The 26706-nt window shown below is 36.5% G+C and overlaps 1 protein-coding gene and 1 non-coding gene across 3 annotated transcripts; one reads left to right on the plus strand and one right to left on the minus strand.

Moving 5' to 3' along the window:
• The first annotated feature begins 1060 nt into the window (after nucleotides 1–1060).
• LOC144453093 (protein maelstrom homolog) lies at nucleotides 1061–20253 on the plus strand. 2 transcript variants are annotated; one of them, XM_078144373.1, is made up of 13 exons: nucleotides 1061–1258; nucleotides 1938–2054; nucleotides 2323–2404; nucleotides 4831–5031; nucleotides 7386–7516; nucleotides 8009–8063; nucleotides 8578–8722; nucleotides 9472–9534; nucleotides 10016–10289; nucleotides 10825–10906; nucleotides 11536–11628; nucleotides 11984–12271; nucleotides 18704–20253. In XM_078144373.1, exons 1-13 carry the CDS (start codon nucleotides 1121–1123, stop codon nucleotides 18733–18735), a joined length of 1701 nt encoding a protein of 566 aa, XP_078000499.1. In that variant the 5' UTR covers nucleotides 1061–1120; the 3' UTR covers nucleotides 18736–20253. The 2 variants fall into 2 exon arrangements, with proteins under 2 accessions (XP_078000499.1, XP_078000506.1); XM_078144380.1 differs by having other exon boundaries at nucleotides 18707–20253.
• Nucleotides 20254–24252: 3999 nt separating this feature from the next.
• LOC144453862 (5S ribosomal RNA) lies at nucleotides 24253–24371 on the minus strand. Its single transcript, XR_013482440.1, has one exon. It is a non-coding gene; the product is annotated as a 5S ribosomal RNA (ribosomal RNA).
• Nucleotides 24372–26706: the final 2335 nt, after the last annotated feature.

Below are 26706 nucleotides of genomic sequence, written 5' to 3' on the forward strand. Positions count from 1 at the left end.
CTGTCCTTACAGTCTGCTGAAAATTGTAAATTTTGTTAATTTATGAATTATTTCTGATTAAATTAATGGGAAAAATATAGTCTGTCTGGAGCTGGTTTATTACAAATCTGAGTTGATTGTTTTTCAGGGGTAATTCTATCTGCATAAGCAATACTTGTAGTAATTTATTTACGGAGTAAAAATGAATACATGATATTATAATGATCACTTCCTATTTGCAAAAGTCAAACCTAGTATTCTGGCAAAAGTGATTCTATGGTGTATGGGTACTCTAACTGTCTAGGAAATCCATATTATTTCATAGCTGGTATACTATTATGACAAGCAATGTCAGTGGGAAGACACATTATGGTAATCTTTGAAACCATGAAGATTATATGGTGTTCGATGCAGTATTTTGCCTGTGAACAGTCAAATATCGAATTTGTTTATAATAATTCCAAAAACTTCTTTGCTCCTTTCTTCATTTACAGTCTGTGTACTTCAACCACTCAACCGCTTTTGAGAAACGCCCCTCGTGTGTATGAGGTGTTCCTATCATTTTGAGGTAAATGAAAACAAGACTAGCGCCCTCGTGCGATAGGTATACGTGGAAGTCTTACCACAGTCACTTGTGGCCTGTGACCAAACTTTTTCTTGTATTAATCTCCGTTCCTATACCGTTGCATAGTGACCGTTGCTATGTTTACGGTGAATGGCGAGATTGAAGAATGTATTTATTAATTAATCATTTATTTATTCATCTATGTATTTTTTTTCTTTTTCTCTATGCTGTAACCATTTATGATTTGCTCATTTTTGTAAATGTGCGATTTGGGTGATAGGCAATAAAATGTGTATATATAATGGCAAGATTTACCTCAGTTTCTAAAAAATACCATATTATCTTGCTAAACACGGACATGATTGATATAATACTTGCACATTCAAGCACAGTATTTCCAGAAAAGTGACAGGTGTCTGTGTCAAAATATATCTTATCTCGTGTCTTCACGCGAGACTTGAGTATCCTTTCGTGTCACTGTCAGGAAGAGTGCTCGTGGATCGTGGAGCGTCTTGAGTTTGTTACCACAATTGAATCAAGTGTATCTGTTGCTCCGAACCGTTTAAGCTTGGGAAAATGCCTCCTAAAAAGAACAAAAAGCAATTCAACGGCTTCTACATGTACATGCAAGCGATGATTCCAGAACTAAACCGACAAGGCTACAGGATATCAGGAATGAAAGATGCTGTGCCGATTTGTCACCCAAAGTGGAAGGTCAGTTGCATGTTGTCCCCAATCACCGTTCATATTCACACATCTTATATTCTCGTCATTGGATTTCTGTTTTTCTTTCTTTCAACTTTGTCATAATCACTGTAGTGATGTTTAGATGTGCCACAGTCCCTTTGTACTGTTAAAGGGACTGGATGTGTCAACCTGTAGTGTCGGTAAGCGTGAAGGAAATGTTGGCCCGAGCGCCTGTGTAGTAGCCCACCGTATCGCCCATATTCACTTCCTTCACTTCAGTCCATGGATCTATTATTGAGATAATAGATCCATGTTCAGTCAGACCACTGTTCCAGATTATCGGTTTCCGGTTTGTTTGTGTACATACTTAGTTAGTACCCAGCAGAAATCAGTAATTTCCGATCTGAACTTTTTATCTACTTACAATGTTATTACTGATAGTAACTAAAACTAGACCCGTCGAGCTAGGAGCATAGTTTACCCAGTTGCAAGGATGCAGGGTACAAAAAAATGTACCCCTTCATATTTTCTGTACATCCATTAAAAAAAGAAATAATTTTTAAAATCACTATATTGATCTGTAAATGACCCTAACTTGCTATGTATTGATGAAAATACTATGACAATATAGTGTGTGCCACTGTATACTTATGCACAAGTCTTTGTTTATTATTTTTTAATTATAAAACACAATCTTAATTTACAGCAACTGTCAGAGGAAGAGAAAGAACTTTATGACAGACAAGCCAAACAGTACAAGGCGCTGAAAAGGAATGAAGAGCCATCGTATGGTCGTCTAGACAACACTGGTCAACTTATAGATGTATGTTGTGATATTTCTCATACTTGGGTACACTTTTCCACACAGGCAATTTGCTATTCATGTCTAAAAAGTTGTAGGGATTTTATTAGCCAGTCACATACCCACAACCACTTTCCTGGGGGCTTCTCACATATCAAAAAGTCAACTTTTCGTGTTAAAAACACCACAAGCAGTATGCATGTGGGAAGGAAGTCAATTATTGATTTCACCCATCCATGTTAGCAATTGCATAGCTGTGTTGTCAGTGTATAGTTTCTTTCTACTCTAGGAACGTGTGGATCCAGTTGTTGTCAATGAGAAGAGGAGACGAGAAGAGAGACAGAAAGTAAGAGAGGATTGGGAAGGAGAAGGTGCGTAAATGAATTAGGTTTTTGATAAATGAATAAAGGTAAACACTTTACTAGTACTTAGAAAAAATGTTGTGTTATCAGATGAAGGCACAATACACAAGGCACCCACCTCTAAAGTTTCTGACAAATGCAAGTACTAGTATATCTGAATTATCTTAACAAAGTCAAACCAAGGGCATGAGGCAACAATTCTGATGTCTATCAACAATTGAATAACATGAATAAAGACAATATCAAAAAGTTCCGTCAAGTTTATGATTACTTCATTATCTTGAATCAATAATTAATATCTAATTAAAATACACAGAAAAATACATACAGTAACTTGAAATGCGCTGAAATATAAATAGAATACGACGGACTGGGACGTAACATGCGTAATGCATGTCTAGGCTAATGTGTGTGGAGTGTACCGATTGTGTAGCGCCCCCAACGGTCATATAAATTATCTGTCTTGTCGCGCGATCTATCAAAACACAGACTAAGTATTAATTCATTTTATTGTATATTCTACATCATATATTTATTATTGCAACATATTCACTGTTGGAAGACGAGCTCCCTATGGCGCGTCACGCATCGAAGTGTCAGCTGTCGCGAGCGAACTACAAGCGTCGATTTTGCATGCACCATGATCATGTTCCATTAAATCTTTTACAGACCAAATCTATCCATATAGTTTCTTTTCCTTTATTCTTTTTTGGAGTCTTCCATATTTATATAAACTTTTTCTGCGATTATTAAAAATAATTCATTTTTAAAAAGACCGGAAAGTGTACAAATACATACCCAAAATAACAAATATATGTAGACGTGTATAATGAGTTTATTAAAATAAACTACAAATAAAGAAGTAAGTATGTAAATGTGACTCATAGCTAACTTGGGCCTTTATTACATGGCTATCATTATCATTTTTGGGTTTCACCAGAATTGTTGCCTCATGCCCCTGGTCAAACATGTACTTTTAACAAGTAGAAAAAATTACTTCATATATCAACAATTTCAAGTTAGTTCAATTCAGATGGTAGTTCTTATATCAACTAAAGTGAGGCCCAAAAATAAAGAATTGTTTCTGGTCAGGACATTTTGTCTAAAGTGGTGTGATGATGCAATTTCTTAAAATTCTTTTTTTAAACATTTTTTTTTATGTTCAATGTCACTCAATGTACTAACAGTACTATTTATTAAAGTTACTGTTCTTTTTAGCATGTTTAGAGCAAGTGTGTATGTGGGGCGGATGTCATTTGCTTGTTTGTTATTGGCTCTGCAGTTGACTGAAGCACTGTACAATATTTTACCCACAATTCTCTCTGATTTGTACTGTTGGACATCATCTCCTTGAAGTCATACAAATCTCACCTGTGTACATGATTTTGTAAGAATATTTTTGCCATTTTCAAAACATAGAATTGACACTGATGAGTTTCTGAATATATATTTTCATTGGTTCTGGTATCAATGATTTATTGTAGAAGGAGTAGCAATTTTAGAAATTTATCAACAGATTTTCTTGAAAGACATGCAAAATATTTTCCACAAAACTAAGGAAAATATATGCACCTGTTTATGTGTTTGCCAAAGATATAGATTTATTTGAATTGGTATAACAAAAGAAATGTACATACTAAAACTCATCATACACACTGTCTACCTAAGTTATTGATACTTTGACATTGAAAAGTGTTTTATTCACAGTATATGTTTCATTTACTTGTTAGCACATTTTATGCAAAATTTAGAACTTTATTTTTGATTCCCAAACTTACTTTTGTTACATATTAATTAAACATAATTACTATGCTTAAAATGTTGAACTTCTAAGCATACCAATCAGAGAGAGTTGTGGGTAAGATATTGCACAGTGTGAAGTAGGGAGAGTTATTTTTATGTCGTCTCCCCCCCCCCCCCCCCATGCTGACACCAAGTGATTCTACTCAGAATCACTTGTAGCAAGTGTCACTGTATTAGCTTACAGGTGATGTAATATTGCATATTGTATTGTAATCTTAGAATGTAAACATGTCAGAGTAAACTTAATAAGTCACTAGTCAAGTAGACTTGTTTGAATGAGTAGCAGTAGCCTATTACCTGTCCAAGTTAAAAATTCAAAATGCCCCCCCCCCCGACCAAAAAATCAAACAACAGTGTTGTAATTTATATATAGCTATTTAATAATAATAATATTTAGAGTACATGTATCTGTTAGGATGCATACACACAAAATTTTTAAGACTTTTTTTCAAGTAATGTGATCTTGCATTGCAAAGAGATAACCATTAGGTTACTAATATTAACAAGATAAAAAATGCTGTCATGTTTGACAGCAGTACATCATAGTATTTGTTTCTCTTGGGGGGGGGGCAAGAGTTTGTGAATTGAAACACAACTGTGTAAAGTTATTTACAGTCTTGTTTGTTCTATAGGAGTTATTCTAGAGACGTTCTTCATGATTGACATACAATCGCTGTGTAAGGAACTAAAAAGTGAAGATGTGCTACGTTACCTACCCTGTGAGATAGCTTGTGTTGAGTTCAGTTTGAACGCAGGCATACACAAATCATGGCATAAGTTTATTAATCCTCCAGATATTCCTATAGGATTCCGATTTCAGTGCAAGAATGATAGTGAGTATTTATTTATTTATCTGTTCTAACAACACACAGTTATTTTCAGTTCTGAACTCAGAGCATAGATATCTTACCTATTACATGTATATTTCAGCTAAATCATTCCTTGATAGTCTGTAAGATACAAAATTTGTGCCATGCTAGTATTAGCTACTCCTCACTTATTTTTCACTCACTGGTTTAGAAGATTTATAGGAAGAGACTGAACAACATGACATACCTTACTGTTTATCCTTCCTACAGGTACTTACAGGTCCTCTTCTGACTGTAGGCCTTGCTGGGCCTCTAATGTCAGCTCTGTTTGATTCTGTCTAGGAGTGGGTTTATCTCTGTAGGCCTTGCTGGGCCTCTAATGTCAGCTCTGGTTGATTCTGTCTAGGTATAGGTTTATTTCTGTAGGCCTTGCTGGGCCTCTAATGTCAGCTCTATTTGATTCTGTGTAGGAGTGGGTTTATCTCTGTAGGCCTTGCTGGGCCTCTAATGTCAGCTCTGTTTGATTCTGTCTAAGAGTGGGTTTATCTCTGTAGGCCTTGCTGGGCCTCTAATGTCAGCTCTACTTGATTCTGTTTAGGAGTGGGTTTATCTTTGTAGGCCTTGCTGGGCCTCTAATGTCAGCTCTACTTGATTCTGTTTAGGAGTAGGTTTATCTTTGTAGGCCTTGCTGGGCCTCTAATGTCAGCTCTACTTGATTCTGTCTAGGAGTGGGTGTATCTCTGTTGGCCTTGCTGGGCCTCTAATGTCAGCTCTACTTGATTCTGTCTAGGAGTAGGTTTATCTCTGTAGGCCTTGCTGGGCCTCTAATGTCAGCTCTACTTGATTCTGTCTAGGAGTGGGTGTATCTCTGTTGGCATTACTGGGCCTCTAATGTCAGCTCTGTTTGATTCTGTCTAGGAGTGGGTGTATCTCTGTTGGCCTTGCTGGGCCTCTAATGTCAGCTCTATTTGATTCTGTCTAGGAGTGGGTTTATCTTCATAATAGTTAAATCTAAAGGGTTGATCCTTCCACAGTTTATCAGGTGTATTTTCAAATGCCTGACTTGTTCTTGCTGTGACAACAACGGCATTAGGGAGACTCAGACTATTCCATAAGTCCACACTTCTATGAATGAATGAGTAGTTCCTTCTTGACTGAATTGTTATGATATACGGTTCAATAACAAACTTGTCATATAACAAATTATCCTCTAGGTAAATTATCTACACTTTGAGTTTGGAACTACAACTAGTACCAAGTATGATTCCAGAGAAACAAACTAACTGTTTTGGTTATTGTTTGTCTTTCATGCTTTGATATTATTATACCATGCACGAACCAGGTTCAACAAAAATATGGAATATACATGTATATATACTCAGGTCGTTCTACATCACAACAACATGTGTCAATGTCACTGGTTCTGCTGTTTTCGAAATATGAGTCAAAACGTCAAAATTGCCATTGCTTTCCCCGATTTTTCTTCAATATTGCTGGCGCTGGTGTAATTATGTCATTCTCGAATATTTTTCTTCATTCAGCCGGAAAATACTTTCGACCTAAGGGTTGTCACTACGCGTCTAGCTACCTATAGTGACAAAGGTCCCTTAGGTGACTCGTATTTTCCTTGGCTGAACGAAGACAAATATTGGGAATAACATGTAATTCTAGTATTTGACTTGTTCACTATACCTTACTATTTTTCTGTGATAGTTTGAACCATACACTATACATTATACTCTGTAACAGGTGTAATTTGAAGCACTGTATGATTGTCATTCAAAAGAAAAGAAAAGTCCATGGCCCCGTATGTTTCTTGTAAATTGTGAACAGCTCTTGCATCACTCGTACAGCTTGGGCCATGCCTGCTACATGAACATTCACTTTTAAGTAGTCTGTAGGCCAAATAAGATGAACCTCTTAGTTAGAACACTAATAGGTAATACTCTCATTATCTACTCTTATAGCAGCAGTGCTTGATTCTCAAGTTTGCTTATCATCAAAACCATAACAATAAGAAAGAATCCTGTATTTGTTCAAAGCCAACTTTTTCACAGCTCTGGCATACTATTGTTGTCACTCAAGGGCCCTAATTGCCTTTACATGTATATGTATGTGAAGGTGTTCAAACATTGGAACCATGTGAACATCAAAAGCCCTTGTCTATAAATGGTATGTTTCATAGCCTCAGAACTTGCATTCAGTGTGTTGTATTTCATTTCCTCACTGTTTCCAAGAACAGGACACCAGCCATGAATATCAACTTTATGGTTTTTCAATTTCTGAAAATATTCAATGTTTGTATGGGCATACCTTTTGGTAGATTATTTGCAAAAATTGTGATAACAAATAAAAACATTCCCTCTGTCTGCCAACAGGTGAAAATACTCACCAGATCCCAATACAGGACTTTGAACTTGCTGAAACAGACTATACCAAAATCTGGAAAGAGCTGTGTCAGTTTATCAATCCACTCCGCAACAGAGAATATCCTCCGCTTTACTGCATGGTAAGTTAAACTACAACAGTATGCCATATTCCAGTTATCAGAAAAAAACAAAAGATTGTGTAGTTTGGCCACTTGGAGTGCTGTTCAGAAGCATTTTTGGACCAGAAGTTATGGCCTGACAGTTGAGTATAACAGTCTCCTTTGAAAAAGTAATCTTTTCCCAGTGTTTCACAGAGGTTGAGTTCACTGTCAACCAGACATAACAGTCTGCTAAGAATGTATCAGATGACATAATATTCAGGAATTCATGGTGTTCTTTGAGCCAGATTTTGTTGACTGCCAAGTGACTTATGCCCTCACTGTTCCTCATGTGGGAACCTTTGTGATCCTCGAAAGTAACTCTTATTGTGCATTTACTCCTTGAGTGACTGTTTACTGTGACTGTACATGTAAGTTATAAGAAACTGGGACTAGGTAGATGATATTATTGTGTTGGTTTTGTGCTGATGTTACAAATGATTACAAGTTTGATTTGCATATTTCTTTCTTTAGATGAATAACTGTGACAAAGTGGAATGGTGTCTGGATTGGCTAGCATACAAGGGAGGTAAATAATCTTCACTATTCTTATTGGTTTGGCAGAAATTGTCTCATGTTTGTCATTGCCGGGATTTTTATTTTCGCCTTTCAAAGACTTAGCACATCCAAAGTCTTACAGTGAAACAAAATGTCTCTAAGATTTTATTGAGGCTGAAGAGGGAGAATGCATAAAAAGAATACCAAAGTAAATTTTCAGTGAAAGGAGGGTATTATGACTGTACTGTTGAAATCTACACAGCTCTTGAATTAGTCGCAAGAAATCGTTGTGTACAGCTATTTTCAGCATAATACGTTTGATATTCAGTGTGCTTCTAACGATAGTACGTGTAAACAGTATATTCTCAATATACAGTATGTGTTTGGTAGAAAATTAACATTTCAAAGTTTTATTCCAACACTTTGAGTACTGTAAAAAAAAATGATAGTTCGTATACTTCATCATGTATGTATACCAAGCTATAAAATATGTGAATGTGGGGCATGTCTTGTAAATTTCTGTTTCTGTATTTGCATTTACTTAGGGTGCCCAAACCTTTTGGAAAAAGTATACGAGTTAGAGGGTCTTGTGATGGATTTATTTGATCATGGTGGTGGTAACATGCCATCTAAAAGCCAGGCACATGATTTGTTGACTACATCTGTCTTTGATTATGAGAAATATACAAGGTAAGTAAGACACTCTAAATGCCTGGCACATGATTTGTTGATGAAATCTATCCGTAGCGTGTTGACGGAATCTGTCTATGATCATGAGATACAAGGTGAGGTGCGAGATCAATAGTTCAATGTAGGATAAAAAAATAAATTCTTTTACTTTTGGGGTTTTGAGCCATTTTAGTTCTCATCCCACAAACTGAATTTTTACTCTTAATTGATGTTTTGTACCCCAAAATACAAATATTTCTTTAAAAAAATGTCAAATTGAGAAAGAAAATTGAAGAATTTTGCTATAGTAAATGCATGCCACTAAAATAAAGTAAACTGTATTTTACTCACTACATACTGGCTTTATATATATTCATAGCACTGCATACTACTAGTACTGGCTTTGTATTCATAGTACCACATACTGGCTTTGTACTCTTGGTATCATTCTTGAATTTATGAAGTTCAAGTGGTATACTGTTCTATAAGAGGAGTGCTGCTCATGAGAACACATGCTCACCATATGACTTTTAATTAAAATGGGGTACATAGATTTTTGTTGTTTGAGCAAAGTGAACAATGCAATATCTTCTTGTGAAACAGAATGTACACCTTCTAGTGAGATTTTTTTCATCACTTATCCCTGGAATGTCGCAATTATTGTTCAGATATAAAATTGATATTCAAACCTTTACCGTGTTGGTACCAGCTGCTGACCAAATTCTGCACTTTCACAAGTTGTACTCACATCTGTGTCTTCTGATTTTTAGATGCAATTATCATGAAGAAATAGAAGTCAGGTTTTGTTCTCTTGGTATTTGCAAGAGGTATTGGTAAGTTGAAGTATATTACTAGATTATTTTAGAGTACAAATCGTCTTTCATAATCATTGATATCACAGTATATATATACAGTATGCATGTACTAAAACTAAAGAAAAAATATGAATTTAGATTTATGTGTATGTTTTCTACTGGTGTTGATACTTTCCATTATGCTCTCATGTAGTGGAGAGAGTACTAAATGTTTAATTTTACACAATAATTCAGTTAGATTCACACCAATGGGGAATGGATTCCGTCTGTTTTACTAAAAAATGACTTGCTCAGACAAATAAAGTTTATCAGTGTTCAGTTTTTTCAAAGCCTCAATGTACATGTATGTCATATTGACTTTTAAAATCCTATTAGTACATGTAGTAGATACTTTTGTTACCTTCTGTTCATATTGTAAATATTCATTTACTGTTTGTGGTAGAAGAACAGAATTATTAATTATTGATTCTTGCCTACTTTATTCACGCCACCAATGTAGCTTCTGCTTGAGTGATGCTCTTGCTAATCTGTATGAGTTGGAACTAACTGGTGCCCATCTGCCAGAAAAGCCTGATGGCAGTGTGTACACAGTGATAGAACCCCACCAGATGTTACTAGATGTGGATCCACTACAAATCCAGCCTGTTAAACCCAAACAGGTGGCACATGGAGTTCCTTTAAGAACACCACCAACAACCACAACACTTGTCAAACCTGCCGATGTTGCTGCTAGACGTAAGCGGTTGGAGAGTGATCTTGGTCCTTTCTCTCAAGTGAGTTAGTTTGTCTTGTAAATCATGTTTTGTTAAGGGCGGTAAGTTGGTAAAATCTACCTTCATTTCCCAGTCATTTGGGTTTCCTATAAATTCTTGGTACAATGTATGGGTACACTACACTGTATGGGGAAGCTGAGCCAATTTTACCTCATGTCTCACTTTCTTTTGCCAGAATTCCAAAATCTTGGATAAAATGCCATAAGTTCATGAAGACCAGAAAAGTACACCCAAATATTTCACTATAAAAACGTATGATCTACATAAGTATAGTTATTTGTTTGTTTGACTCATGTATATTTGTATAAGTTGATAGTTGTAATTGTCAAGACAGTCCACAATACTTTGAAATATAACCAGTCGTCCTTTAATTTCCCTAGGAAAGGCATTCTGTTGGACATACATTAATGTTCAGGTAGCTCATATATACAGGGCTATTTGTCACTCTCATTTTACCAATGCCACAAAATTACTTACAAACGGAGAAGTAATGCTTTTAGTCATTCTGATATATGGAACTCGTCTATATTTATAGGGTGCTCCTAAGCCAACATTGCCAGCAGGACGTGGGTTTGTGGCTCCTGTGGATAAACCATTAAGAAGACCTCATTCCTTAGGTATACATAGATAAATCCCTCAGTATTGATTACGGACGGAACTAATTTAAACTGTAAATAGAGATGGTCTAACAACCTGAACAGAGATGACGGATGGTACTTTCTCCCTAAGATCTATGGGAGTATTCTTCATGATCACATGACCTTGTGACCATGAGGGAACAAGACTGACTGTTTGCAGTCTAGTCGAAAGCTCTCTGCCGAACAAAAGTATGTTTTGTGTATTGGTTAAGATTTTAGTACTTAGAAATGGTATATTAAGTGTGATATCAGGTTGTATGAAAATAAGAGCTAATTTGGAAAAAACAGTACACATGGATACATAGAACTAATGTAAGCTGACTTACTGGATACATCAGTGTTAGAATTAGTTTGTATTTTTTATTTTATATATATATATATATATATATATATAGTTACATGTATATGTATTCCACTGTGCTTCGAGGCCTTTGTAATTCAAAACTTCTGTAAGCAATTTATGAAAAGACCAAATAAGAACATTGCAGCGGCAAGCCCACTTCATGTCAAGTCTTATTAACTATCCATGGAGGGGAAATTGAATGTAAATCCGGATAGTTGGGATAGGTTAGGCTACTTCTAAGTTACATTTTTTTGTGTATGTGTAGGTATTGCAGCTAGTATGAGTGGTGTCCAGTGGAAAGGAGGTGAAGGTGCAGAAGCAGGAAATGACGATGAACAAGATTGGCCAAGCCTTGGAGGTGAGTATAAAAAAATTACTTTGAGGTCAAGAACATATCTTTATCAGGAAGTGCTGTTCTGTTTTTTATATCACATAGCATGATTTAATTTCAGATAGCTCAGTTTTGTTTGTATATATCTATGCGCAATTTTATTATTTTACACAAATAGTTGTTTAGAAAGGTCAAATCTTGCAAATGTGTATACTGTATTAATTTTGGAAAGTAGTTCCTTACCTGGATGGCATAGAGTGTGTAAATCATTGGCAGCTTATGACTGAGTATTGTTGTAATCTAGAGAAAACTGATAAAGTGAAAAATAAGATCAGCCAATCTTTACACTCAAAATGGTTTCCTCTATTGTCAACATATGCAGAATCATCGGCATCATCAGCCAGAAGGGGAGGGAGAGGTGGAATTCAATCAAACTCTAGATATGCTGGACATTCAGGACCTCCCCCAGCCTCAGCTGCACCACTGCCACCCACTGAATGGCAATTCAAAGTTACCCATAATTCCTTGAAGGACCTGGGCAACCAGTTGGCCTCTGACAGTCTCAAAGCACAGAGTGAAAATAAAACCAGCTCAGAGCTATTCCAAGCTCAAGCACAACCTTTCCTGCATGGCTATTTGGGACTCGGCAGAGGGAAGCCTTCATTTGCAGGTAAGACAAAATATACTCATAGAAGTAGACCAGTTGCTGAGAAGGTCTTGTAGTATCATGAAGGGAACATTGATATGGTTACAAAATGATATACCATGCAGTGATTTTGTTAGAGGAAAATCCAGTCAGACGTATTTCTGCCTTTGGTACACTTGCAGGGCTCGAAATTTGCGTTAGTCCCGCGTCCACAGACTACCAATGTTTGTCTCTGGGCTACCAAATTATGTGAGTGGTAGCCCAATTGGGCTACTAAGTTTTGAATGAAACTGTGACAGCCTGACTCCGACACCTTCCCGGGCCGAGGTCGCAGTCCTGTGGGACGTGTTCTCGCCAAAATTAGCATCAAAATCAGTGCGTCTTTTCCAAATTTGAATCCACACTACGTACATGTTTATAAAATGTACACGAAATACATGTACACTGTACACGTCATTCTTCCGTTCATCCTATACACAGGTTGTACTTCCAAAATGTCACAACAAAACATTTATATGCAACAATATTCTGTGTAGCGATTTAATGTTATCTTTCTGTACTTTCAATTTCCCATGGTAGTCACTCTCTGGAAATCTGATCTCCGGCCCAGGCTCTTTCGGAGTACAGTACACTCTCGGTACAGCACTGCTGCAGTAACTAAATTCCATAACATGAATGACAGCTTTAACTTTCAACTTGACAGAGACACGGTTGTAATGGTGTTTGATAAAATTCTATGCTGATGAGAACTGTTAACTTGGTATACACCTACAGATTCGTTTATTCTTGAACGCTGCCTAAAACATTCCGTGTGTAAACCACGCTCACGCAACCTCTGAGAGCATGCAGTGGTGAATGGTAAATTCATGTAATGCATTCGATCTAGTAGTAGTAGTAGCAAAGCTCAAAAGAAAGTTGAAGTTTTAGTGAGAATGAAATGGTGACATGATGATTTGAATTTATCTGAGTGAAGTTTTCAGCATGGACCGTCTGCTGATGTGGTCTTAGGCTCTGTTTGATTATCTCTTCGCCCATGAATGGAAGGGGCTTTGCCGTAATGGCCGTCATGTATTAATACAAATCCTGTCTAACCCGTCTGTTAATAAGTAACCAATCACGTGGACAGATAATGATAACAGCACATACTAGTAGTTTCTAAACTACCCAAGACGTAGTCTCCACATCAGGAAATGGCCATGGGGCTTATGAAACTGTTTATACGTTTTCCAAACTTTGAATCATATTTAAATTTTACAGGTCTCACTGCACCAAGAGATTTAGATAATAGTTACAAGTACGAACTGCGACTATATGTTTTCTCTCCATCGCAATAATAACCGTACGTTGTTTGCTAATAGTAATACGGCAACTCTTTATGACACGTCCCAGAGACACATACATGCAAAAAATTGCGTCCCCAATGTCAAATATGGCGTGAAATACACACAAATAACGTGTTAACGTGACCTCTCAAGTTATTCAATCAATCATCGAATTCAATACATCACATGAAGACAATAGTGACGTAACTGTGAAGACGTATGCATGCGTCGCTCCTGCAAAATACTAGTGTTTAGACTGTTCTTACACGTTTTTTGCAACTGATTTCACTCCAAACTACAAGTATGAAGTGCCAAGACTGTGGGAAGAGAAATGCTAGACTGTGTCAAGGTGATCTCCACCTCTGTCAAAGATGTAACAATATTCGTTTTCCAGTACCAAGTCAAGCCATTGACAAGATGGCCGAAATAGACACTGACAATGACGATCGAGAGGCGAGTAACAAAGTGGAAAACTCCAAACTAGATGGCATCCAAGCTACACTTCTCAACCTTACTACCAAAGTTGATAAACTCGTTGACATGGAAGGCACACTGCAAGACCTACAGCAGTCTGTAACTTATGTGAGTAATTCTTTTGACGAATTTACACGACAGCTCCAGAGCCTCAAAAATGAAAACAAAGGATTGAAAGAACAGCTCGCGAAGACAACACACGAACTTAACGATCTGCAACAGTATACCCGCAGAAACAACTTAGAATTGTCGGGATTACCTGAAGAAGAAGATGAAGATACTGATGACATCGTGGTAAGAGTAGCTGCAGCTGCAGGGGTGAACATTTCACCAGAAGATATAGACATATCGCACCGTCTACCACGCAGAACAAATCGTCAGGGTCAACAACAACCTGCAACCATTATCGTTAAGTTCGTCCGACGTACCGTCCGCAACAAACTATACAACTCAAAGAAACATCTTAAAGACAAAACCGCCCGTAACATCGGATACACAAATAACAACCGTTTATACATCAATGAAAACTTAACCCCGACAAATAAACATCTATTCTATGAGGCAAACCAACTACGCAACACCAAGCAGTGGAAGTTCATCTGGACCTACAACGGCAAGATCTATACAAGGAAGAATAATGGTGACCCAGCTATCTGTATAACAACAACCCAAGATCTTAGCCGAATTGTCTGAATAATATAACATTTATGCAGTGAACTTGTACATATTTATGGAACTGAACTCAGATTCTTTGCCAGACAAAACAAAATGTTCATTTTACTCTACAGACCAGTTCAATGAAGGTACTTGTACATCTTACTCCCAAAACTCGTTTTCTTTTTTACATTTGAATATCAGATCGTTAGTTAAACACTACGATGATCTAATATCTCTCTTAGATATCTTAGATTGTAATTTTCATTTTCTTGGTTTGTCAGAAACGTGGTTAAATCACAATTCAGATCCTTCTTTTTATAACTTGCCATTGTATCAACTCATTACTTCTAACCGGGAAATTGCAAGGGGTGGGGGAGTAGCACTTTACGTTCACAATTCTCTATCTTTTACCCGTATTGACAACATCAGCATTATGCACTGTGAATCGATCTTTGTAGAAACTGTCATTGATAACAAAGCAATCATAGTAGGTGTCAATTACAGAAAACCCAACACACCACATCTTGAATTCCTCCATAGTCTTGAATCGTGTCTTGACCAGCTGTCTGCTTCAGGTAAATCCTGCATAATTCTTGGTGATGTGAACATTGATACTTCCACTGACAGCGCACCTGCTATCCAGTACAATACACTTCTAAATTCCTATAATTTCTACCAGATCATCAATACCGCCACCCGTATCACCGACAACACCAGTACAATCATTGATCACTGCCTTACAAATATCACTAACTATTTTATCAACTGTGGTACACTTCAGTCCGACATCACAGATCACTATCCCATCTTTTGTATTATCAATCACATCAAACATATACTGAAACCAGCAAACTCAGCCCAAATACTTAACTTTAAAAATTATAACCCTGACACTTTCTTATCCGACTTGAATGCTACATCTTGGCAACCTGTCTATGACTGCACAGACCCAAATATTGCCTACGAAGCCTTTTACAACATATTTTATAACATCGTATCAAATCACGTTCATACCAAAACCGCCCGCCATTCCAATAGTATCCGCAAACCCTGGCTCTCAAACGGCCTACTTAAATCAGTACGTACAAAACATAGGTTGTTCACAAAAATGAAAAACAATCCCCACAATGTTAATTATAAACTTAAGTACAAAAAATATAGAAATATTCTAACAAAACTCCTCAAGTCGGTAAAGAAACGTTATTACTTCAATAAATTTCGATGGGCCCAAGGTAATATTAACAAGACGTGGCAGGTGATCAACGAAGTACTGAACAAATCGACTAACAAACTCTACCCACGCAAACTGATCTCAACGACGCCCAACAATGATCCTCTGACAGAAAGTTCTGATATAGCGAACGAATTTAACGACTTTTTCACAAGCATTGGTCCAAGCCTTGCATCAAATATTACTTCAGCCACCAAATTCACACAATATCTCGACGGTAACTATCTCAACTCTTTCTTCTTCCACCCTGTTTCTGAACAAGATGTTTTAAATGAAATCAAAACTTTAGACCCACGTAAAGCTGTTGGATACGACAATATTCACCCAAGACTTGTCACACATGCTGCACATATCATCGCTCGTCCTCTTGCACACATCATCAATTGTTCACTGAGCAAAGGAATAGTCCCAAATTCTTTAAAAATAGCCAAAATAATGCCAATTTATAAAAAAGGTGCAGCTGACAACGTCAGCAACTATAGACCAATCTCAATTCTCCCTACATTTAGTAAAATTATAGAGTCACTTGTAAATAAACAGTTTATCAATTATCTTGAAACTAAACATATTCTTTTAGATACACAATTTGGATTCCGAAAAAAATATAACACAAAATTGGCCCTTGCAGACCTGGTCTCTGATATTAGTGAACAACTAGACAATGGATTCATCACCTTCGGCATTTTCATTGACCTAAAGAAAGCATTTGATACCATAAACCACGACATTTTAAGTCATAAATTAGAACATTATGGCATAAGAGGCATTCCACTACATTGGTTTAAAAACTACCTCACAAACCGACAGCAATACGTTACCATTGACAATATATCATCCCCCTATAAACACATTCAATGTGGCGTCCCACAAGGATCGATTCTTGGCCCCATTCTCTTCTTAATATATATCAACGACATAGCAAATTCTACCAACTCCTTCCAGTTTCGACTTTTCGCAGATGACACTAACTTATTCAAATCTATTGAAGGAAACGAGATTAATCTTACCCACATAAATGTAGATTTTCAGAAGGTGTGTGATTGGTGTGGAGCGAACAAACTAACGGTCAATGTTGAAAAAACAAATTACATGGTCATCAAAACACCCCGTAAACCTGTGAACATAGAGGGTAGTTTGGGAATAGATGGAAATGAATTGAACAACGTCTCCTCAACAACGTATCTTGGAGTTTCTCTTGACATCAATTTTAACTGGAAGTCCCACATCCAAAAAGTTGTCAAATCTATTGCCCCAAAGATCGGACTTATCTCACTACTCCGACACTTTATTCCGAAATCTATTCTTCTGTTATTGTACAACTCCCTAATTCTTCCACATATAAGCTACTGTGTCGAAATCTGGGGGAATACTTACACTTCTTTCTTGGAACCAATATATTTACTACAAAAGAAATTTACACGTCTTATCACTTTCTCTGACTTTCGTGCACACACTGACCCTTTATTCAAACAGCTACATATTTTACCAATTCATAAACTTTGTTCATTTCACACCTGCCTCTTTACTTTTGATTTGTTACACAATCACTTTGCCCATGATGTAAACCGCTATTTGGATACATTTTCACATTCCTATTCTACTCGTTCCGCTACACATCGCAATTTCTACGTACCCAAAGTTAACCTAACACAAAGTAAACACAGTATAAGATATGCAGCCACTCATCACTGGAATTTATTACCAAGACACATTAAAGACATCACTGATAGGAACAGATTCAAATCAATTTTAAAGGCTCACCTGAGTAATTCATAGAAAACATATGACATGTATTTTTTTTTTCTCTTATTAGTATAAATTTTATTTAAATTATTTAGACATGTAAATATTTTGTAAAATTATTGTTTCGTATTTGTAGATATCCCTTTCTTTTCTTAGTTTTTGTTGCCCAGTTACACACTTGTATTTTTTTTCTTCTATATTTATTTTGTCAGGGTCACAGACTAGACTAGTTCAGATCGAACTATTTCTGTGGCCCTCACCAGATACATTATCCAATCAACCTCCTTTTTGAAATGTACATAGAAATGTTATCCTGTTTTATATCTGGTGAATAAACAATTCAATTCAATTCAATTCAATTCAATATAGTTACATATATACACAAACACCATTAATTTAGGAATGCATGCATATGGGCTACCAGTCACTGCTCTCGGGCTACCAAATTTAAATGATGGTAGCCCACCTGGGCTACCAAGAAAAAAAACGAATTTCGAGCCCTGACTTGTAAGTGGTATTGATTACTGCTATCAACTTACATAATGATTTTGGGTGATAAAATTGCACTACCAAACTTACTCAACTGTGAAATCTTGTGCAGAAGCCCTGCTGTCCTTTGATGTGTTGGGCCTTTTGTTTGTTTTGTTTTTTGCATTTCCTGCAAGGGTTTGTGGAACAAACCTCTTGTGATGACATCACCTCAATCTTATTATCTTGGTAAATGCAAGTTTGGGTGGGTAGTGCAGTACAGTACTTCAGATTTAATCATGGTAGTTATTTACTAGAAATATGAATAACATTCATATCATACATGACATGTTAATGACTTGTAAATATAACCCAAGTTTTCTTTAAAAAGAAAAAAAAAGAGAGTTGTATCTTGAAGCCTGCATTATACACAACTTCTTTATTTCATTAGCTCAAGGTCATCTCCACAAATCTGTTGAGGTCTCAAATATATGTGAACGTCGCTCTTCATCCAAACTGCCTTGTTAAGTAACCATTCTGTGCTTCTTATCTTTTTGGCAGCAGCAAGCCCACTAGAAGCGAAGTCTGAATAACTTTGCATGCCAAGAAAGAAACTCAGTGTGAACAGAGAAGACGGGAATTAGTGAACCTATTCCTATTTATATGCTAAAGATTTATATTTTATGAGAAACTCCATAGGCATGTGTTTGCCTTTAAAGTTGATACCTCAGTTCTTATATTTACATGTTATTCAACTTATTCTTATTAAGTATTTGAGATGATACGAGAAATCTTAGTGGTACAATAGATAGATACACACATACATTTAGTTGACAAGTAAGTTATAAGACTCGGAAGAGTGATCTTTCAAAAAGCTTTGTACATTTACCACCCTTATCTGAAACAGATCATTGACATCTATAGCTGTAACTTCTGTAAGTGTTACCAGATATATTTTCTATACCAGTAATAAGTTTAGATAGATTTTTAAACGTAAAAAAAAACCAAGTCAAGATATTTACTGTTATTAGAATTTTTTATTTTGTTCTGTTATTCTTTAGAAAGCTATAGTGTATCTTTTAAGTTTCTTCTTTTAGATTTTCCATTTGTATTTCTTTAGTCCAAATAAAACTCAGAAAGTTGTCACATTTATGTAAAAACAGAAACAGGTAGAAGAATAGCACAAAGTATCCTTGTCAGAAATGATTATCTTTTTTTTTTGACAATGTTTGTGTTATGTTTGGAACTTTCCAATAATTTATTTCAACATGCTATTATTGCTTAACAGATATAAAGTTGCAACATTGATATCAGTGGAATTCACAAAATTGTTAACTGTACATGTTACTTTACTTTACTTTATGACCAAGTTAAAAGATGCAAATGGTTATGTTAAACTTAGTTCAAGAATTTCATCTCACACTGGAAGTTCAATGAAGACATCTCTACTGCCACTGATAAAACATTTTTTGGATCATTGGTCATGATTTTGTTCATTTCCTTAATGTTTGTTCGATGACCTACATTTGAAAGATAAGATAAAAGGCAAACAGTCGATTGCTTCCTTAAATTTGCAATTATCATTGTCGATAATATCATAAGAAGTAGACATTTCAAGTACGAAATCTGATAGCTGGTTGATAAGGGCAGCCCAATTTGTTGCCATGTTTGTCATAACCTGACCCCAACCCTTATATTTCTTTAAGCCAATGGAATAATACAAATGTTTATGCCCAGTTGGCTGTACTGCTTTATCATGAGGGGCACACAGTGTTACTAATGGTAAGATGGTAACATCACATGCAGGTACACATTGTTGTTTATTGCCTAAGATGATGAGAAACATAGGTGTAAGTAAGGTTAGTCAAAGCACTGACAGTTGTAGTTGAATCATGTGTGTGCTTAATCTTGTCATGATTTTTACACAGCATGACCATCGACCAGTACTATAAGGACTTTGATATGGATCTTTGATGGCTGCTGGAATGTAACGGCAGATAACATATGTACTATGATAGTGCCAAGTATACTAACTTTTGAAACATATTGCATAATTCTAAAGATGCATTCCAGTGCGTATTGTCATAGTTGTTTTATGAAGTACTAATCAGGCAGGATAATTTTTATAAAATACTATAATTTGAAATAAATGTATTTGTTCATATTAAACAAATAATGTGTAGACTTTCCTTTGAGCAGGAAGGAACTAGTACAATTGTTCTTGCAGATACTTTTTTTCAAACAAACATTTCATGTTTGGTTATCAAGACTTAGCTGGATAGTAGTGCTTTATGCATGGGGTACAGTCACTGTGTGTGTGTGTCTGTGGATGTGGATGTTTGTGTGTGTGCACATTAAAATAAAATAGTGGATTCATGAGACCCTTGGTAAAAAAGTCGCATGCCAAAATGGTAGCTTGCTCTACAGAGAATGGTATGCAAATAAGGTCTAAACTCCAAAACTACCCGGGTTGCTCATGGAGGTATGAAAGAATTATTATACATCCATGGTGTATTGGCAAGACGTTTGCTGTGAATGTTTGTAGGAGTGCCTAGATGGAAACCTTCAAAATATGTTAATCCCATTATCAGTATGCAAATTAGGTTTAAAAAAAAGAGAAAGTACATGTACCAGACAGATGTCAGAGGTTGTGACCATAGGTCAAGATCTATGCCTGAACTGGGTTCAGAAGTTTAACTAGAGAGATGTCCTGCTGAAGACTTAGTTCAAGACATTGTATTATTGACAACTATTCTTGGCGACAGGACAATGGACGAAGACACGTCGTTTGTTCAGCCCTATCGAGCTGATGAACCACAACTGTACTAAACTGCCCAATATTCTGCACAGCCCAACCCGATTTGGTTGCAGCCAATCAGCTATAGTTCTGCTGTAAAATGTCAAAATGACAATGATGTCAACCTTTCAAAGATGCTTATTTACGAGACCCGCCATCTAATGTTACATATTGGTAATAGCAAACATAAGTTTCTGGCCAAAGTCTGGTACTATATCAGTTACAAACAATTGACAAGTATCACCATAACAACAATCGTTCTTATCACCAGAAGAAGAAGCCATTCTGTCAGTCTTAATCTTATAATCACGAGTTCAAGGTGTGGGCTAAATGTTTTGCTCTAGCAGGCACAGACTGAAGTTTAGTACAGACGTGAGTGCTGGCTAATGCAGTGGCAGGAATAGTGTATCTTACAGACAGCCATGACAATGCCCTTAGAAACACAGGTGCAGCCAACGAGTCAAATTTCTGGAGAAAAAAAGTGAAAAAAACCGTTAATAGACCATGTTGATAGTGATACAGCTTTTAATTTTATTGGCGAATATAGGGAAAAGAGAAATCTGTTCGGATATGCCCTTCAACTACATTTCACAAAATGCCCTCCCCATGCCTACTACCCAATAACATAACTGTTTTTCCCCCATATCGGAATACTCCCACTGCCCTTTCACCATCATTTACTATTGAACTGCTTCATTGTCCGTACCTTTACCTTTTACCCTTGTCAACACAGCCTGCACATTCAAATATAAGTTTAGCCCTCTAAAATACTTGCTGTCTTTCCCCCTCCCACTTGCCATGCCAAAACAGCAAAATCTCTAACGACTGAAAAGTCGTGTACAAATAGCGTTTTGCAACTTCGTTGGTGGCACCTGTCGCACCTTTCATCAAATTTAAAAATGAGAATTAGAAATGTTGTAAAACTGCATGGTTCTTGAAGAGTGAGTGTATTGGATTCTATGTACGCGGGTTTGTGCTTGCCAAAGCCACAGTATACAGAGCGTCGCACAGACATCGACGTTCGAATGGAAACTCATGTGAACTCGCGATATTCTACGAGACTGTCAAAAAATTCGAACATCGTTACCATGCACACAAGCGAATATAGTCAATGTAAATAGAACATGGAGTACCGACTGTTTTCGTAGCATACTTATATGTCGTGTATATCCACTTATATTACCTTAGAAATGATTTTCTCAAGTCGAGCTTCTTTGTCAATGTTGACAACATGTACTCAAGGTAAGACAGTAAACCTTTTTTCTTAAACTAAGATATCCAAACTATATATTTTGTTCAATTCTGAATTCACTCATTTTGTTGTTCCAAGGTTGGGGTGCGCTGTTCTTACTATTCACGTCTTTTGATAAAGATAAATACTTTGTAAACAAGTATATTTTGTACTTTGTAAACATATCTGTTCTAGCTATTGCTGGGTATATATATTCTATTGTTTGCTCTCTGTTCTCAAGATCTTTGTCTTGTTTATCAGACACTACTCTCTGTTTCTGTACAAGTTCTGTCTTCCATTTGTTCAATTCGTCATTCTTTTGAACAATTTTTTTTTTCACGAGTCTCTGTTGAAATGACGAACACATTACTGAAAACATTGCCTTTGGACTGATAAATTACTATTATAACAGTTACTGTAGATGATGGCGTATAGCTACATCATGTGAACTTGTGAAGTTTTGGTAAGAACAAAATGAAATATAAAATGATATCACCTTGACAATGCTAAGTACAGATTGTTGAAGTAAACGATGTTACTTGGTCATTGAATCATCTATAATTGCATGAAAACTTACCTTTTGAACACATAGTAAGCTTTAACGTTGACAGTTTTCTCTGACCTTGCAGAACTGTTTCAAAACCAAGACCACTAAAAGTCTGAGATCAAAATTACTCTATGATGTGGGCAAAGACGTCGAGATGTGCCCGTGAACACACCAGTTGCCAACTTGCCAAACTGTATTATCACATGATTTAAACACTGTGACTGTTGTTGGTATAGCAGCAGTAATCTTTGTTTGTTCCTGTTACTCGCTGAGAGAGAGAGAGAGAGAGAGAGAGAGAGAGAGAGAGAGAGAGAGAGAGAGAGAGAGAGAGAGAGAGAGAGAGAGAGAGAGAGAGAGAGAGAGAGAGAGAGAGAGAGAGCGAGAGCGAGAGCGAGGGAGGGAGGGAGGGAGAAAGAGACAGACAGACAGGGATTTTATTTTCGTTTTCCGCCTCAAAAATTTATTTTATTTGTTCTTGTACATTTTCACAACAGCATATCTTAGTTAGAATGTAGATGATTAATACAAACTAGACATTACCTTTAGAAATGTAAATATTGTAGTGAAAGATTGTTAATTTTTTGTTAACAAATACGACACGCTTATGTGAAATTTGTTGCCACAAACTTTGACAAGTATATGAAGCACTGCCAAATATGATAGTATTTCACAACAAAATTAATAACAAAACAACAACTACAACAACAACAACAACAACAACAACAACAACAACAACAACAACAACATCAAATCAACCAAAAGTAAACTTCGTACAGAAAAAGGTATCTTAGATGATGAGAGAGATGGTGGTCTTCGAGAAAAGGAACATCAATTAGGAAAAAGAGAAGGACGTCTCGAGTCGAAGACGAAATACGAAATTTAACAAATTGAAAGGAAAGATATGGAGATAGACGAGCACAGAACACGAGCGTGATATTTTGGGGAAATAGAAATCCCAGAAATGCATAAATCCCCTAGAGAATCCCCCCCCTCCATTCACTTTAACCCCCCCCCCCCTCAAAAAGTCACGACTGGGGCCATCTTTGTTTCAAAACGTAAGCTTCTCATTGTTGTTTATTATTAATCCAGTGATATTATAATTATGTCGTTTAAGATTATTGATAATTAAATATTTAGATCGACTTAAGAAGTAAAATGCAATTTCCATATTATTATTGATATTTGTCGTGAGTGGTATAGCTATTGTAAATGATTCTTTTCCTTTATTCCCCACTTTCATTTCGATCTTATCCCCCATAAAAACATGTGGGGCCTTTATAGATCTGACCATCTCCCCGGCTGCTCTAAATCTTATAATTTCCGGCACTAACCAAAATATTACACAGATTCTTGGATATGTATACATTTACGGCTTGCTCTGGAAGAGAATAGATTCAGATCACTGACATGTGATACCTCCCACAAATTTCCACAACTCCTCTCTATGTAAATATATTTTTTTGTGATAAATACTATGAACTATAGAAGAAAAAAATAATTATAGAATCGCAAATTATTCAAGAAAAAAAATACAAAGCCTACGGCACGTGGTATTCCCAGGCGGTCTCCCATCCAAGTACTAACCACGCCCGACGCAGCTTAACTTCGGAGATCAGACGAGAACCGGTGCATTCTACGTAGTATGGCCGTAGGCAGGTGTTACATGTAAAAATCAAAGACTAAATACGAACGCCTCGTTTAATATCCACTAGAAAATACAAATTGGAGAGAAGTTAATATCAGTATTAACATGAAAAGAGTAAGTGAAAATCTATTACTGTATCAGATACTGTATATGCAGTATTCAGCACAGCGTTGTTCCTAAGACTGTTCGTCGCTTTCAGAACAAGTCAATGACGAATTCCTACAAGGTGTAGTTCACAGGTGAAACGAATTCTATACGGTCAGCGAAAATTCTTAGGACATTTCTTGCTATTTAAACACTAGCTGGATTATGCAAATATACTATTTCTCTGATTTCAAATATGTTCCGCGAAGCTTTTTCTATAGTAAATTTCATTTTGCTTGCTTGACATTTTGTTTTATTGCGCGATGTACATTTCAACATATTTTTCACATTCATAAAGGTAAAATGGTGATAATTAAAAGCTTCTCAAAGTCTTCTTACACAGTTTTTTTTCAGTGGACGGGCAATTTTTTTTCGATCTGTAAAGGGCTAGGGATGGGAGCTAACAAGGAAGAATTGCGGGGAATTTTTATAGAGTGGGAGGGGAAAACATGGAAGTGTGGAGGAGGGGAGCACATTAAGTATATCAAAATGAATTGTTGGTATAGTGGAAAGCACAAACGTTTTTTTCTGGTGGGGAGTGGGTAAATCATTATTTATATATATGTTTTGTTCAAAATGGTGAGAAATTTATAGAACCACTAGTATATAATCTTAATCTTTTCTTTCTTATAAAGCGCATTATATTAAAAATAATCACAAAGTATTTTACAACTGAACTGACAAGAAAAACAAAGCAAACATAAAAGACAACAGAAATACACTATTTGAAAAACTGTTAAAATGTCCAGATATAAGGAAAAAACTAGTACAAAGATATACATGTATTGAGGTAAAACGTATAAAATGTCCAATGATAAAACTATCTAAAATTATAAGTTTTAAAACTGCTTTTAAAACTTTCGAATAAAGACGTGTTGGCAAGGCTTTCCATAGACGAGAGGCACAGTTTGGAAAAAAAAATCTATTACCATAACATATAGTACTGCCAATAGACTTGTGTAAATTAATGGTACATTGGACCGAGAACGAAGGGTACGACCAGTGGCCCGTCTTGTCAGCAGTTCACTTGAATAAGATGGTACAATTCCATTGATAACTGTAAAAGTAATACATAAAATTTTGAATCCAATTCGCTGCTAGGAAGCCAGAGTAAATCTTGAAGAATTTCAGTAACGTGGACAATTTATTTTCTTTCTGATGACAAGTCGGGCTGCTGAGTGTTGAATGATTTGGAGTTTGTGAATCTCATATAAAGGAAGGCCATAAAGTACATTGTAAACTGTTACAGTAATCTAATCGAGATGTTATGAAGGCATAAACACGTTCTCGGTATACGGTAGAGGTTTGGTCCAGTATGCTGCGAATTCTTCCAATCTTCCAAAGTGCAATTGAAAGGAGGCAGCCCTGCTAAAGGTTTACAACATGACATGACATGGTGGCAGCTGTATCCATGGAGACACCAAGATTTCGAACGATGTCAGATGGATGTATAGTGACCTCACCAATCCGCACATCACAGCGAGAGACGGGACCTACATCGCCAAATTCAGAAGAGAAATGCACAATCTCTGTTTTACCATCGTTCAGACAAATCATTTTGTCTCGCATCCAACCCCAGATCTCATCAACACATAATTCAATAATGGAACGTAGTAAGCACCCCGTCACCCTCACAAGTGAGATGCAGTTCAGAATCATCAGCATACTCCATACAATTTAAACCATACCTGATTATGATGTCTTCCAGAGGTGCTATACAAAGACTTAACAGCATTAGGACCAAGGACTGACCCCTGGGGGACGCCACAATCAAGAGACTGTGCCTTCGACACGCCAGATCACACACACACACACACACACACACACACACACACACACACACACACACACACACACACACACACACACACACACACACACGCGCGCGCGCGCAATTAAGACATAAACCATTCTAAAACGCTCTTTTCACGTTATGCCAAACCTACAACGCAATCTATGTAACAAAATGTCATGGTCATTGGTATCGAAGGCAGCAGAAAGATCGAGTACATTTAAAATGACATCTTTCCGTGTATCGAGAGAGCGCAATGTATCATTTTGAACTCTAAAAGGAGAGCAGTTTCTGTGCTGAAACCCGCTCGGTATGCTGACTAATATTTTGCAAACAAATTACGATTACATAGATATGTATTTAATTGACTGAAATACGCTTTATCACTATGAGCTTAGAAAGAAGAGG

This window comes from Glandiceps talaboti, chromosome 2 (assembly GCF_964340395.1).
Source record: "Glandiceps talaboti chromosome 2, keGlaTala1.1, whole genome shotgun sequence".
Lineage (NCBI taxonomy): Eukaryota > Metazoa > Hemichordata > Enteropneusta > Spengelidae > Glandiceps > Glandiceps talaboti.

Bases quoted from the DNA above. Each gene is read 5' to 3' on its own strand.
- LOC144453093 (XM_078144373.1), top strand. From the start codon at position 1,121: ATGCCTCCTAAAAAGAACAAAAAGCAATTCAACGGCTTCTACATGTAC. The intron at 10,907-11,535 runs GTATACATAGAT...GTGTATGTGTAG, and splicing joins AAGAAGACCTCATTCCTTAG to GTATTGCAGCTAGTATGAGT. The intron at 11,629-11,983 runs GTGAGTATAAAA...CAACATATGCAG, and splicing joins AGATTGGCCAAGCCTTGGAG to AATCATCGGCATCATCAGCC.